Here is a 13,214-nt window from a genome sequence, read left to right as displayed (position 1 = left end):
TGAAGTGATGGGTACACTACCCTTGAAAGGGTGCCATCAATCACTTAAAACGCATCATCACAGTTTTTGCTCTGTACTGAAAGCGCTCTTGAAAATGTGACTGCTGACATGCAACATTTTGGGGATTGTATTAACAGTGGATTTATGAACAAAAGATGGAAATATCCCTTTAAGGTTAGGTTTAGTTATCACATGGTTAATGTACGTAACCATGGGAACCCACATGTCGTAGGAAGCAGCGTCCCACTCTGAAGGGTTCTCGTAGGCAGCCCTCCAGTTCTTTCAGGAAGTGGTGGCGGTGGAAGTCATGGAGCTTCTCCAGGTTGCCGAAAATGTTCCCCCTCTGACCCCTTAGGTCCTGAGGCACATCAGGCCTCTCCAGCTCGGGGAAGTAGTGCTCTCGTACGTAGCCTAGAGATCGTACATACTCCCTCTCAGTTAACAACAGCTCCTCCATGATCCTCTGCAACTTCCTGTCCACACAGGAAACAGGAAATTGGGAATTTTAAGGAGGAGGAATTTGGACAATGCATTCTCTAATTTAATCCTTACCCTAACCCTACCTACTTTAACCATAAACCTAACCTTGTAACATTTCCCTGTAACCCTAGCAAGCTGTTGCATTTCAACTGAGTTGCAGTTGATAGTTTGTTGGTAGTTTGAGCATCTGTAGATAATCTATAGGGGATTATCTAAATAAACAGTGACCGGTTTCCTTAATGTAGTTATTGTAAAGATTGCAGGCAACTAGTCCTAATCTGAAATCTAACAAAGACCGAAAGAGAAACCATCTCTTTGCTGCATTTATACTAACACTGCATGCTGTAAATGTAATTTGTCACTCATTTGTTTATTTAAGACATATTTCCCATAAACTCATTCACATAAAAAATAAATAAACTGATAATAGCTTGTGTGACTAATGGCATAGATGCGGTAAGGAGGTCAATGGAACTCGACCAAACAATGGAAATGCCATGGAAACGCGTGGGGGAAAGATGACGTGGGGGAAAGATCCCCCCAGCAAAATTACCCTACATTTAGGCTATTGTTAATTTGTGTATTTCACACTATGTTGAGGTAAAAATAGAAGTATAATGCTTGTATGGATGTCAAACCGAATACATGTTCATGTCATCATCACCAATCAACTGAACTGCATTACAGTTAAAAACGACTTTGACTACCACCACCGATTTCTCTATGCTAGCTATGCTACCATCTTATACGAACATATACCCAAATCAGACTTTAGTAACCACATTGTGGGCCTGTTACAATACATCCGTCATGATCTATTTTTTTGACTATCCACTTTGTTGGAGCAGATTTGTTGAACATGCGCCAACCTGGTATCCTTCTTCTATCCGTCACGGTCTGCATTGCATTGACCTCTTTATCGCATCTATGCTGGTTTTGTGGGAATTTCTGGGAAAACGTTTATCTGATAGCTGTTGAGAAGGAGGAGGTGCATCACTCACAGGACATTGCTGCCATTTTCTTCAGCTTGTGTGTCGGCTAATGACGAGTCCTCCTGTGTCTCATCACCAATAGGGTCAGTCAAGGACACTGAAGACACCTGTATTGGGTCACCACCTTCCCTGTCCCCGTCTCTGTCCCCATTTGACTCACAGCAGGAGTGGCCAGAGCAGAAACTTCCATTACGGGAGATATCATAAGGGTTTTGGGGTGACAGCAGTGCCACTACTAAGGGCCGGCTATGGGAGTGTCTTGCCGATAAGGGGGAGGAGCCACACTCTGAGGACAGGAGAGAGCTCATACAGGAACTCTCACTCAGGGACCGCCCCAAGGCGCCGTGTTGCCATGGAAATGGCTCACACTCGCCAATCGGATCCCCCCTCTTGAGGTCCGCCTCGCTGTGGCGCCTCCCTAGTCCACCTCCTCTATCTTGAGGCACCACTGGTATCAGTTTCCCCTCTTTGCCTGGGGATTTAGGTGACTGGGACACTTCTTTGGCTCCTTTGCTCCCTTTCGAGTCCGCTTTGAAAGGGAGGTTAAAACATGTGATGTGAGCGCTGTCCCTAGTACGGCTATCTCTGCTCTCCATCTGGTCCCGGGAGGACCTCCCCGAGTTATCGGCCACCCCTGGAGGGGAGGTTGAGGCAAGAGCGAGGGAGCAAGGGGCCACCACCTCCTCCTCCTTCTCCTCTTCCCTCTCCTTTCCTGTCTCTAACACCCTGCTCTTCAAGTGAGCTCCGCCGGCGTTGGGCTGCGGCTGGTCTTTGTCAGCTGCATCGCCCCGCTGTTGCAATCTCTCCCCCAGCCGCTGGCTGACTTCTTGGCACTGGATCCAGGCGGCATTCCACAGCCTCTTCCCCCCAGAGCCCCTCGCACTGTAGGCTTTGGCTTTCACAGTCTGGAAGTGTCGGGCCGAGAAGCAGTCACCCAATCTCTCATTGTAGGTCTTAAGTGTACTTAGATTGGCATTGGCAGGGTAACACCCTGTCTCTACCTGCTCAAGATATTGCCTGCATTCCTTGGCTAGGGCAGCAGCCTAGAGGAAACAATACAGAGAGCACTGTTAGTTTTACAGTGTTATTTCAGAAGTGTTAGAAGTTAAGTGTTTTTTGTTGTGTATTACTTGGATGGGAAGTTGGGGTTCTGAAAAGTTTGATGGGAGGGATTGATGATTGTTGTGGCTAGGGGTGAAAGAGGGGGCCTGTCCGTGGTGGTAAAAGTAATATGGTGGGAGAAATGATGCACAGTTAGAATCAATTCCATTTTAATTCCTGTCAGTCCTCCATCAAAGTGAAAAACATATCCTGTTGCTGACTGGAATTTCAGTGGAATTGACCCAGAACCAGGCTGAAAGGAAGGAATAAAATAGTAAAAAGAGATTGAAAGGAGGTTTTGAAAGGACCAGGGTATTGCTTGACTAACCTGTTCACAGAAGTGATAGACATGCACCATGTTGTCAAGCTCAGTACGCCTTTGCTCCGCTCGCAACAGAAAGTCGGCCATATTAGATTTGAAAGTGTTCATCACGGTCTGAAAAACCTCCATCTCAGTGTTAGAGTTGGTGGGACCCAGAATCTTCTCAACCTCCATCATCAGTTTCAAGGTCTGCTGTTTTTTCTCCTATGATGAATAACAGAGATTTCAACTCCCACCTCTCCTGCTTTTCCTCCCCATCTTCACATTACGTAAGCTCTGATAAGCGCATGATAATTCATTGTGAAAAATAGGTTTTCGTTATTTGTTCTGAGAAAATATGCTCCAACTGTTTTTTCTTGCAGCTGTGGAGTAAGAGGAAATAAATGATGAAATGGATATCTCAAAATAATATGGTCAAGTAAACATAAATCTGTGAAGAATGAGATGGAATTTATTTTCTGAAAAAAAAATTTCACCTGGCTCATCTGGGTGTATTGAATGCAGTTTCTCCCCTCTTAAGAGTCCAATCCTAACTTGAGACAAGGCCTAAATATCTACACAAACCAGACTTTTGCGTATAGCCTTCACTAATGTCAATAGGGGGTCTACAGAAAAATGTGAGTCACATCTATAGATCTCAACTAAGGAATCAGCCCTCTGTGATTTTTACAACCATTTTGGATCATTGACTTGAATATACCTCATAAGCTTGGTTAAACTGTCTAACCCCAGCTCAGCTGTACCTTGGCCTGGGTGAGGAAGGAGCCAAAGTGCTGAAGGGCTTGGCTCACACTCTCCAGGGTGTCCTCAGTTGACTTGGAGTCCTTTAGCTGTTGTTCTCCTTCTGTATTAAACCATGTCTTGGCCTACGAGGTCCACATTCAGATAGGGAAATATATATCATAAGGCATACTAATCAGACCTGGGTGAAAATAGTACTTGTTTTCTTTCAATCATTTTAGGTGTCCTTGATTTAGCAAGAGCAGGCAGGTGTAGTTGCCTATTCTCTGTGACACAGAAGAACGGCTGTTGTACACGATATACAGTGCCTTCAGTAAGTATTCATACCCCTTGACTTATTCCATATCTTGTTGTGTTACAGCCTGAATTCAAAATGGATGAAAAATAATAATAATTTCACACATCTACACACAATACGTCATAATGACAAAGTGAAAACATGTTTTTAGAAATTTTGCAAATGTATTGAAAATAAAATACAGAAATCTAATTTACATAAGTATTCGCACCCCTGAGTCAATACTTTGTAGAAGCACCTGTGGCAGCGATTACAGCTGTGAGTCTTTCTGGTTAAGTCTCTAAGAGCTTTCCACACCTGGATTGTGCAACATTTGCCCATTATTCTTCAAGCTCTGTCAAATTGGTTGTTAATCATTGCTAGCCATTTACAGGTCTTGCCATATATTTTCAAGTAGATTTAAGGCAAAACTGTAACTCGGCCACTCAGGAACATCCATTAGCAACTCCAGTGTAGATTTGGCCTTGTGTCTTAGGTTATTCTTTCACCTGGACCGCTGTTCAGTCGTGTGGTCAGGTGCCACAAAGAGGCAGTTAGGAAAATTGCAATTGGCACAGAACAGAGCAGCACGGCTGGCCCTTGGATGTACACAGAGAGCAAACATTAATAATATGCATGTCAATCTCTCCTAGCTCAAAGTGGAGGAGAGATTGACTTTATCACTTCTTGTATTTGTGAGAGGTATTGACATGTTGAAAGCTGTTAGTCTGTTTAAACAACTAGCACACAGCTCAGACACATTTACATTTTAGTCATTTAGCAGACGCTCTTATCCAGAGCGACTTACAGTTAGTGAGTGCATACATAATTTTTTATACTGGCCCCCATGGCAATCGAACCCACAACCCTGGCGTTGCAAACGCCATGCTCTACCAACTGAGCTACATCCCTGCCGGCCATTCCTTCCCCTATCCTGGACAACGCTGGGCCAATTGTGCGCCGCTCTAGACACCCATGCATACCCCACAAGACATGCCACCAGAGGTCTCTTCACAGTCCCCAAGTCCAGAACAGACTATGGGAGGTGCAGAGTACTACATAGAGCCATGACTACATGGAACTCTATTCCATATCAGGTAACTGATGCAAGCAGTGAAATCAGATGTGCGGTTCCCAATCAGAGGCAGCTGTCACTCGTTGTCTCTGATTGGGGACCATACTTAGGCAGCCTTTTGACACCTGTTAGGTGTGGGATCTTGTTCCGTGTGAAGTATGTTATTTTGTCTACCTTGGACTTCACGTTTCGTTTGTTGTTTTGTCGTGTGTTCAGTACGTAAATAAATATGAATGCATATCACGCTGCGCCTTGGTCCTTCTCGTTCATGAACGATCGTGACAGAAGATCCCACCAATCCTGGATCAAGCAGTGTGACGAGGAGAGAGGATGGACTTGGGAGGAGATGAGAGAGAGAGGCTGGCAAGAGGGATGGAGGCCCTGATCACGGTGGAGAGACAAGCCCAACAATTTTTTGGGGGGGGGCACATGGCGTGGTCGACGAGGCAGCAGGAGGCCGCGATAGGGCGGTTCCGCTGGTTAGCAGAGGAGGCCACCAGATTAGGGGGGCAATTGGTTCAGAGGGAGCAGAAGGAAAGTGTAGAGGCACGGCGAGATGAGCTGGTTAGGCAGCAATCAAGTGGTGGGTGTCGCCAGTCCGGTCCGGCCCGTTCCTGCTCCCCGCACTAAGCCAGTGGTACGTGTTCCCAGTACGGTTCGGCCTGTTCCTGTTCCTCGCATCAAGCCTGTGGTGCGCGTCGCCAGCCCGGTCTGGCCTGTTCCTGTCCCTCGCACCAAACTAGTGGTGTGCGTCGCCGGTCCGGCCTGCTCCTGCCCCTCGCACCAAGCCAGTGGTGCGCGTCGCCAGCCCGGCCCGGCCCGTTCCTGCTCCCCGCACCAAGCCAGTGGTGCGTGTTCCCAGTCCGGCCCGGCCCGTTCCTGCTCCCCGCACCAAGCCAGTGGTGCGTGTTCCCAGTCCGGCCCGGCCCGTTCCTGCTCCCCGCACCAAGCCAGTGGTGCGCGTCGTCAGCCCAGTCCGGCCAGTGCCTGCTCCACGCACCAAGCCAGTGGTGCGTGTCGCCAGTCCGGTACGGCCCGTTCCTGCTCCCCGCACCAAGCCAGGGGTGCGCGTTGTCAGCCCGGTCCGGCCCGTTCCTGCTCCCCGCACCAAGCCAGTGGTGCGCGTCGTCAGCCCAGTCCGGCCCGTGCCTGCTCCCCGCACCAAGCCAGTGGTGCGTGTGTCCAGTCCGGCACGGCCCGTGCCTGTTCCACCGGTGCCTGGTCCGGCACCGGTCAGCTGCTCCACTCCGAATGCATATCACGCTGCGCCTTGGTCCTTCTTGTTCATGAACGATCGTGACACATACCCATAACATGACACAGCCACCACTATGCTTGGAAATATGGAGAGTGGTACTCAGTAATGTGTTGTATGTGATTTGCCCCAAACATAACACTTTGTATTCAGGACAAAAAGTGAATTGCTTTGCCACATTTTTTTGCAGTTTTACTTTAGTGCCTTGTTGCAAACAGAATGCATGTTTTGGAATATTTCCATTCTGTACAAGCTTCCTTCTTTTCACTATGTCAATTAGGTTAGTATTGTGGAGTAACTGCAATGTTGATCCATCCTCAGTTTTCTCCTATCACGGCCATTACATTCTAATTGTTTTAAAGTCACCATTGGCCTCATGGTGAAATCCCTGATTGGTTTCCTTCCTCTTCGGCAACTGAGTTAGGAAAGACGCCTGTATCTTTGTAGTGACTGGGTGTATTGATACACCATCCAAGGTGTAATTAATAACTTCACCATGCTCAAAGGGATATTCAATGTCTGCTTATATATATATATATATTTTTTTTTTACCACCAATCCACCAAGAGGCATTGGAAAACTTCCGTGGTCTTTGTGGTTGAATCTGTGTTTGAAATCCACTGCTCTACTGAGGGACCTTGCAGATAATTGTATGTGTGGGGTTCAGAGATGAGGTAGTCATTCATGTTAAACACTATTATTGCACACAGAGTCCATGCAACTTATTATGTGACTGGTTAAGCACATTTTTACTCCTGAAATTATTTAGGCTTGCCATAACAAAGAGGTTGAATACTTATTGACTCAAGACATTTCAGCTTTTCATTTTTTATTAATTTGTAAAAATGTCTAAAAACATAATTCCACTTTGACATTATGGGTTATTAGGTGTAAGCAGGTGACAAACTTGTTTTTGTCCATTTTAAATGCAGCCTGTAACACAACAAAATGTGGAAAAAGTGAAGGGGTGTGAATAATTTCTGAAGACACTACTTCTATCTGAATGTCCTGTAAAGTTGCAACCTCCTGACCTACCGTGTCGAGATTTGTCTCCGCCTCCCTGAGTTTGAGCAGGAAGTCCAGGTGCTGCTGTGACTCGTTGGATCTCATCACCAGCATATGAACACTCTCCTCCACCTGGTTATACAGGACCGTCACTGACTCCAAAGCATCACTGTAGTGAGAGGTGGATGTTAGCAAACATTCACTCTTGTCCTCACCTCTTCACAATGATAGATGGTTTATGGAGTTCTGGCACAAAATGGCTGTTGTGGCATCACCTAGATGGGTGATACCATAGAGATGGATGGATAGTGGTCACTTGCCACAAAGCCCGTTTTAGCTTGGGTAGTGTCCTGGAGGGCTTTCACCATTCTTTTGGGTGTTACACATCAGTTATCCACAACAAATCATGAATTTGATGAAGAGCAATACCTGTAGTCATCGGACTTGGCAAATCGAAACTCTTCTCTCCTCATTCTGGCCAGGATGGCCCCACCTTCTCTCTGTAAAGTAACCAATCGGGTGTCCTGCAGTACCTCTTTCATTGAGGTCTTCTGATCTTGAATACATAGCTGAACATCCTGAACAAAAAACAACAACAACAACAACCTAAAGCAAAAAAATAAATCTGCCCTGACAAAATAATGCATTACACTTAAAATAAATGAAGATACTTAGTTAAGTTATTTAACGAAACTGTAGATACCTGGGCGGTGTCCATTTTTGGATTGCCATCAATTTTCTTGATTGCTCTATGTAGTAAATGGGCTGCCCCTTGCAAGTCCGACACAAAGGAAACTAGTTTCTGAAACGCAAGAATAATATAGATCCACACTCAAAACAAAGCCAATGCAATAGATTGGGGGGATTTATGCTTCGGAATACCAATGACAACAGCTATGTGAACAAGCCCAGACTGATTCCTCGCACACTATCCCAAGAAGATCCTTGTTGACTAGTCCTGCAGCAACAGGAAATGTGAATTATTATGTGGATTATAATTAATGCACATATAGGGGTTGATTTTTACATTTCAAGTCTGAAATTTCAAAGTGGAAATTAAAAAACTTCAGAGGCCTTTTTAAACCTCAACTACTGTCACAACTTCCGCCAAGGCTGCCTCCCCTCCTTGTTCGGGCAGGTTTCGGCGTTCGTCGTCACCGGCTTACTAGCTACTGCCGCTCCCATTCTCATCACTCCACTTGTCTTGTCTTGTCAATCACACACACCTGGTGCTCATCCCCTAATTAGTCTGTGTATAAGTGTTCCCTCTGCCCCCTTGTCTTTGTGAGTGATTGTTCTATGTGGGAGGAGAGTAGCTCGGTTGAGATACTCTCTCATTTATTTTGCCAGGGTTGATTTTCCCCTGTGTCATTACATTTATTGTATTTTCTGAGACTGTGTTTGGTCAGGGAGGATTGTTTCCCCTGTACCTGTTTCGATTGCCGTTGTAGGCGCATTGTATGTCTGGAAGGAATAAATCTGCATCCGGTTATTTTACTCCTGCACCTGACTCCGTCCATCATTCACCACAACTACACTACAAGTTTTACATTTCCTGAATTGCAGGAAAGCTCTCCTGCAACAGGGTGATCGAATTAAGATCCTACATCCGTCAACAACGATGTAAAATGTATTTAATGACACTTGTATAGCCTATTTGGTAAACTTCTAGAAATCTTGACCATACAAATTATTTAAAGAGGCCATTACATATGCTAAAACCATTTATAAATATTCTACTGCACCTGATGAAACTGCAGCCAATCAGTGTGGCTGTAGGGGAAGGTCCCGCCCAGGTCAGAAGTCAGCTGTTGTCCCTCCACCAGCTTGTGCAGGGCCTTCAGAGAGGTCACCATGTCCATCTGATTGACAGGAGGCACGTGGGGAGGGGTCAGTCATATTACAGAGCGAGGGCCTGTGTGGACGTGTCTCAATAGTCGCAGATTGCAGCCTTTGAAGATGAGGAAAGGACGCATCCCTCCTATTGCTTTCAGATTAGTGTACAGTGCCTTGCAAAAGTATTCATCCCCCTTGGCATTTTTCCTATTTTGTTGCATTACAACCTGTAATTTAAATTGATTTTTATTTGGATTTCATGTAATGGACATACACAAAATAGTCCAAATTGGTGAAGTGAAATGAAAAAAATTGTTTGTTTAAAAAAATGCTAAAAAATGAATAACGGAAAAGTGGTGCGAGCATATGTATTCACCCCCTTTGCTATGAAGCCCCTAAATCAGATCTGGTGCAAACAATTACCTTCAGAAGACACATAATTAGTTAAATAAAGTCCACATGTGTGCAATCTAAGTGTCACATGATCTGTCACATGATCTCAGTATATATACACCTGTTCTGAAAGGCCCCAGAGTCTGCAACACCCCTAAGTAAGGGGCACCACCAAGCAAGTGGCACCATGAAGAGCAAGGAGCTCTCCAAACAGGTCAGGGACAAAGTTTTAACATCCCACGGAGCACCATTAAATCCATTATTTAAAAAAATGAAAGAAATTGGCACCACAACAAACCTGCCCACCAAAACTCATGGACCAGGCAAGGAGGGCATTAATCAGAGAGGCAACAGAGACCAAAGATAATCCTGAAGGAGCTGCAAAGCTCCACAGCGGAGATTGGAGTTTCTGTCCATAGGACCACTTTAAGCCGTACACTCCACAGAACTGGGCTTTACGGAAGAGTGGCCAGAAAAAAGCCATTGCTTAAAGAATAAAATAAGCCAACACGTTTGGTGTTCACCAGAAGGCATGTGGGAGACTCCCCAAACATATGGAAGAAGGTACTCTGGTCAGATGAGACAAAAATTGAGCTTTTTGGCCATCAAGGAAAACGCTATGTCTGGCGCAAATCCAACACCTCTCATCACCCCGAGAACACCATCCCCACAGTGAAGCATGGTGGTGGCAGCATCATGCTGTGGGGATGTTTTTCATCGGCAGGGACTGGGAAACTGGTCAGAATTGAAGGAATGATGGATGGCGCTAAATACAGGGAAATTCTTGAGGGAAACCTGTTTCAGTCTTCCAGAGATTTGAGACTGGGACGGAGGTTCACTTTCCAGCAGGACAATGACCCTAAGCATACTGCTAAAGTGACACTTGAGTCGTTTAAGGGGAAACATTTAAATGTCTTGGAATGGCCTGGTCAAAGCCTAGACCTCAATCCAATTGAGAATCTGTGGTACAACTTGAAGGAGCTGGAGCAGTTTTGTTTTGAAAAATCTCAGTGGCTAAATGTGCCAAGCTTATAGAGACATACCCCAAGAAACTTGCTGCTGTAATTGCTGCAAAAGGTGGCTCTACAAAGTATTGACTTTGGGGGGATGAATAGTTATACACGCTCAAGTTTTTTTGTTTTTATGTCTTATTTCTTGTTTGTTTCACAATAAAACATATTTTGACTCTTCAAAGTGGTAGGCATGTTGTGTAAATCAAATTATACAAATCCACAAAAAATCAAGTTTCATTCCAGGTTGTAAGGCAACAAAATAGGAAAAATGCCAAGGGGGTGAATACTTTCGCAAGCCACTGTACGTGTGTGTGTATGCCCTTTGACCTGTAGTCCAGGGTGTCTTTCAGGGCGAGGGCTTGTATCTTTATCCACTAGCATCAGCACACTGTGGACTGTATGCAGGGCTTGTTCCTATGGACCAATAAGGAAACATGTCAGGACAAGACATCATTGCAGATCCTCATTATGTATGCAATATGAATGCAGGTTCCATTGAAACATTTTTGCATCTCTTGTTCTTCAGTATAGACATGTTGGTTGTTTAGCATTTTAACATCCAGTAACTAGATACCTTCATACTGCATTTTAACACCCAGTAACTAGATACCTCCATAAAGCATTTTAAAGGTCCTGAACAGTCATTCTGAAAATGACTATTTCTCGCATGGCTAACTACCAGGAAGATTGAAAAGACAGGCTGAGTGGGCAGGGAGTTTATATTGACTGACAGCTCTTTGAAATGCAAATGTCAAGTAACTTGGATGCAGTGAGCAGTGTTGCAGTAAAATCATCTCAAGCAAATTTGGTGATACACAAAGCAAATCAAACATTGAAACGCGTCAATTATATATATATATTTTATACATCTCCCGTTTGGCATGTCTCTAGTGATGCGGTTCCCAGCAGCACTGATGGATGTGTTGACTTGACAACTGCATCAGAGTTTTGAACGACCCTTCCCCCCCTTTTGTTCCATGCTGGCTAATGACCTAGCTAGCCAGTAATTAGCTAACACCAGACACAAATGAAGACCTACTAGCAACTAGCTAAAACCAGACACAGATGAACATATAAGCAATGTTCCCCGCTAAGCTGGGTGCGAGAGTGCAGTAGCTCCGGGACTGCCACGCAGCTCCCCGGGACTGCCGTGCAGAAGAAATATCAGCCTCCATGAGAAGCACGAGATTGAACTTCACTCAACTTTCTAGAGTTTTCCCTGTTAGTTAAAACTACCAACGTTTCCCTTTACTGTGGCAATTGTGATCGAATCAATGCAATATTAGTCACTTTCAATGCAAGACTTAGTATGCAAAACTAACTATGCAAGAGATTTTGTGGTAGGCAGAACACATCGGAGTAGGATTCTATTGCATTGACACACACCCGTACTCTACACAGACCGGTGCGGCATAACCAATCAGAGCTGCAGTAGGCATATATGCAAATAGACCATTGCCATATATGGATCTGTGCCATTCAATTTGAACTGGACTGTATTTACAGCATGAGCGGTCATGATTAGACACGCTTGTTTTGAGAGCAAAGTGAGAGCTGCATGTAGCCACGTGTGCACATTTTGTTCATATCCTTTGCTATTTAGTGAGTTATTAGCCCAGTTATAGATCATTTGTAGTCAGCAATAGGGGAGTGATTGCTTCCTACAAGAGCACAAAACGTGTACATTTCTAGACATCTTTGAAAAGCGACTCAAGTAAAGAGCTTTTTTTTGTCTCAAAGGGGCAGTGTTGTATCTTGAGACAGGCTTGAATTAGCTAAGTAGCCAATAGGCAGAGTCTAGCATAATTTGTCTGATTCTCTGTAATAATGGTATGGGAATAATAATGCATTTTATTTTGTTAATTGGTGGTTTCTTGCATCAAACAAATCAAAACATTTTCAATCACGTCCTTGTCTGAAGGACAAGTGAATAAACAGGTTAATGTCAAACCCTGCATGTTTTTTTCAAAAGTCTCATGGAATGTAGACCTACATTGAACACCAAACATTGGCTGATACTATACGCTGAATGTTAGAACAGCTATTTCCATGTTAAAATGTTATGGGATGCATTTTCTTTGTGTTTTTGATGGTAGGCCACTCTGGTAGGTGTCACGTCTCCTCCTGTTGCTCCCCTCCGGCGCTCTGATTCGCCGGTCTACTGAGCCCCAGGCGGGGCGCACCACCTCGGCAAACACAGGAATGGAAACCCAACGCACCCTAATCACCTCCAGCGCACCTGCACCTCATCATCTCATCACCACCACTATATAGCCCTGGACTGTTCGTTCATTGTGTGTAATTGTTTGCATCGTGTCATTTACTCGCGCTTTGTTATTCTCTTTCTCATTGTTAAGTAAACCTTTACCTTGTTAATTCCTGCATTTGCGTCCTGCCTCTTCGTCTACTCAGTTCTCGTCACAGAATTACACACCACTCATAAAAATAGATGCAGCAGGACTTTCCTAGTGCATCGACCAGCAACAGCAGCAGCTTGCCCAGTTGAACACCGTCATGCAGGAAGTGCTCCAAACTCTGCATAATCTGCCCAGCGTTCCGGTTCCACCTCAGGGAGCGGCGAGTGCACCCAATCCACCTGTTCCCATGCCATCACCCTTTTCTGGGGGAACCCTTGCCCTACCGGAGCGCTATGACGGTAAAACTACTAAATGTAGCGGCTTCCTGCTACAGGTTTCACTTTATCTGGCGCGTCATGCTGGGGCA

At 45.0% G+C, this 13,214-nt stretch overlaps 1 protein-coding gene across 1 annotated transcript in view; it reads right to left on the bottom strand.

Moving 5' to 3' along the window:
- The window catches only part of LOC121551877, an 83,651-nt gene that overhangs the window by 23,565 nt on the left and 46,872 nt on the right, over nucleotides 1–13,214 (bottom strand). The window contains exons 7-15 of the mRNA XM_045223752.1: nucleotides 10,818–10,904; nucleotides 8,994–9,110; nucleotides 7,952–8,050; nucleotides 7,678–7,826; nucleotides 7,279–7,417; nucleotides 3,639–3,761; nucleotides 2,902–3,099; nucleotides 1,482–2,515; nucleotides 224–473 (exon numbers count right to left, since the gene is read on the bottom strand). Coding sequence (XP_045079687.1) covers nucleotides 224–473; nucleotides 1,482–2,515; nucleotides 2,902–3,099; nucleotides 3,639–3,761; nucleotides 7,279–7,417; nucleotides 7,678–7,826; nucleotides 7,952–8,050; nucleotides 8,994–9,110; nucleotides 10,818–10,904 — 2,196 coding nt within the window. The remainder of the gene's footprint in view (nucleotides 1–223; nucleotides 474–1,481; nucleotides 2,516–2,901; nucleotides 3,100–3,638; nucleotides 3,762–7,278; nucleotides 7,418–7,677; nucleotides 7,827–7,951; nucleotides 8,051–8,993; nucleotides 9,111–10,817; nucleotides 10,905–13,214) is intronic.

This window comes from Coregonus clupeaformis, chromosome 12 (genome assembly GCF_020615455.1).
Source record: "Coregonus clupeaformis isolate EN_2021a chromosome 12, ASM2061545v1, whole genome shotgun sequence".
NCBI classification, from domain to species: domain Eukaryota; kingdom Metazoa; phylum Chordata; class Actinopteri; order Salmoniformes; family Salmonidae; genus Coregonus; species Coregonus clupeaformis.
The sequence above is the reverse complement of the archived record's forward strand: the minus strand, read 5'-3'. Positions and strand labels throughout refer to the sequence as shown.